Below are 1111 nucleotides of genomic sequence, written 5' to 3'. Positions count from 1 at the left end.
TCAGAATTCTGAGATTAAAGTCAGAATTCTGACTTTAATCTCAGAATTCTGACTTTTTCTCAGAATTCTGAGAAAAAAGTCAGAATTCCTTTTTCCCCCCAATGGCCCTAATCCTCTTCCGTAGAACTTTATCGATCCCACAATGGGGAAATTTGCACGTTACATCAACACAAGACGGGGAGCTGCAGTAACAGGCTGCCTGCTGTGGCGCCAACATAAACAGAAAAAAAAAGAAAAAAATCTCATTTTATTGCACTGTATGTAGATTATTTTGCTTTATGAATGAAATAAATTGAATGAATATGTGTAAATTCACAGCTGTTACCAGAATAACTTTCTTGAGTTTTTAGTATCCGTGTCTAGACCCATTAAAACTGACTCATCCCTCATGTTTGTGTTTCAGATCCTGTGAGTCTGACAGACCTGATTGTCATCCTGATAAACATCACGTATCGACACCCCCGCTCGTTACACAACGCTGCCTCACACACAGGTGGGGCGAAACGCACAAACAGATTAAAAACTACATCAGTCAGGTTTGACCCTCGCTGAGACATCAAAACACTCCTCAGACACAACTTTTAACTATTAACTTTGTACGGGACAGATAGGGTTATAGTAGCTCACTGGAAGACTTTATTTCTTTATTGTTCACTCCTGGCACCTGGTCATGCTGAACAAACCTCACTGTTTAAGTTTATTATGATGACTGGTGGAGATTACAAGTCTCAGATTTATTTAGTATCACATATTTCTAAGTAAATCTGAGACTTGTAATCTCCACGAGTCATCATAATAAATTCTTACTGTTTAAGTTTATTATGATGACTCGTGGAGATTACAAGTCTCAGATTTATTTAAAAAAATATGATACTGTGAGGTCACCAAACTGATATTTATGTGATACTTTGCTAAAGTACAAAAATCTACGGGGAAAAATAAAGTTCTTGGTGTATTTATTTTACTTCGCATCCCTGTTATACCTTTTTGAACATAATATTTTCTGAATATTTTTTCTTTCAAAATAGCTTTAAGACAACAACAAATACAGTATCTTATACATTGGGTAAAATAAGTATTGAACATGTCACCATTTTTCTCAGTAAATATA

At 35.5% G+C, this 1111-nt stretch overlaps 1 protein-coding gene across 2 annotated transcripts in view; it reads left to right on the top strand.

Moving 5' to 3' along the window:
• Positions 1-403: 403 nt before the first annotated feature.
• tbc1d32 (TBC1 domain family, member 32) overlaps positions 404-1111 on the top strand; it is a gene marked incomplete at its 5' end in the record, with an annotated part of 47077 nt that continues 46369 nt past the window's right edge. For both annotated transcript variants that reach the window (XM_014033385.1, XM_014033386.1), the window contains 1 exon segment: positions 404-493. In XM_014033385.1, the coding sequence (XP_013888839.1) occupies positions 404-493 (90 nt within the window).

The sequence above is a fragment of the Austrofundulus limnaeus genome, unplaced genomic scaffold, assembly GCF_001266775.1.
Source record: "Austrofundulus limnaeus strain Quisiro unplaced genomic scaffold, Austrofundulus_limnaeus-1.0 Scaffold1720, whole genome shotgun sequence".
NCBI classification, from domain to species: domain Eukaryota; kingdom Metazoa; phylum Chordata; class Actinopteri; order Cyprinodontiformes; family Rivulidae; genus Austrofundulus; species Austrofundulus limnaeus.
The sequence above is the reverse complement of the archived record's forward strand: the minus strand, read 5'-3'. Positions and strand labels throughout refer to the sequence as shown.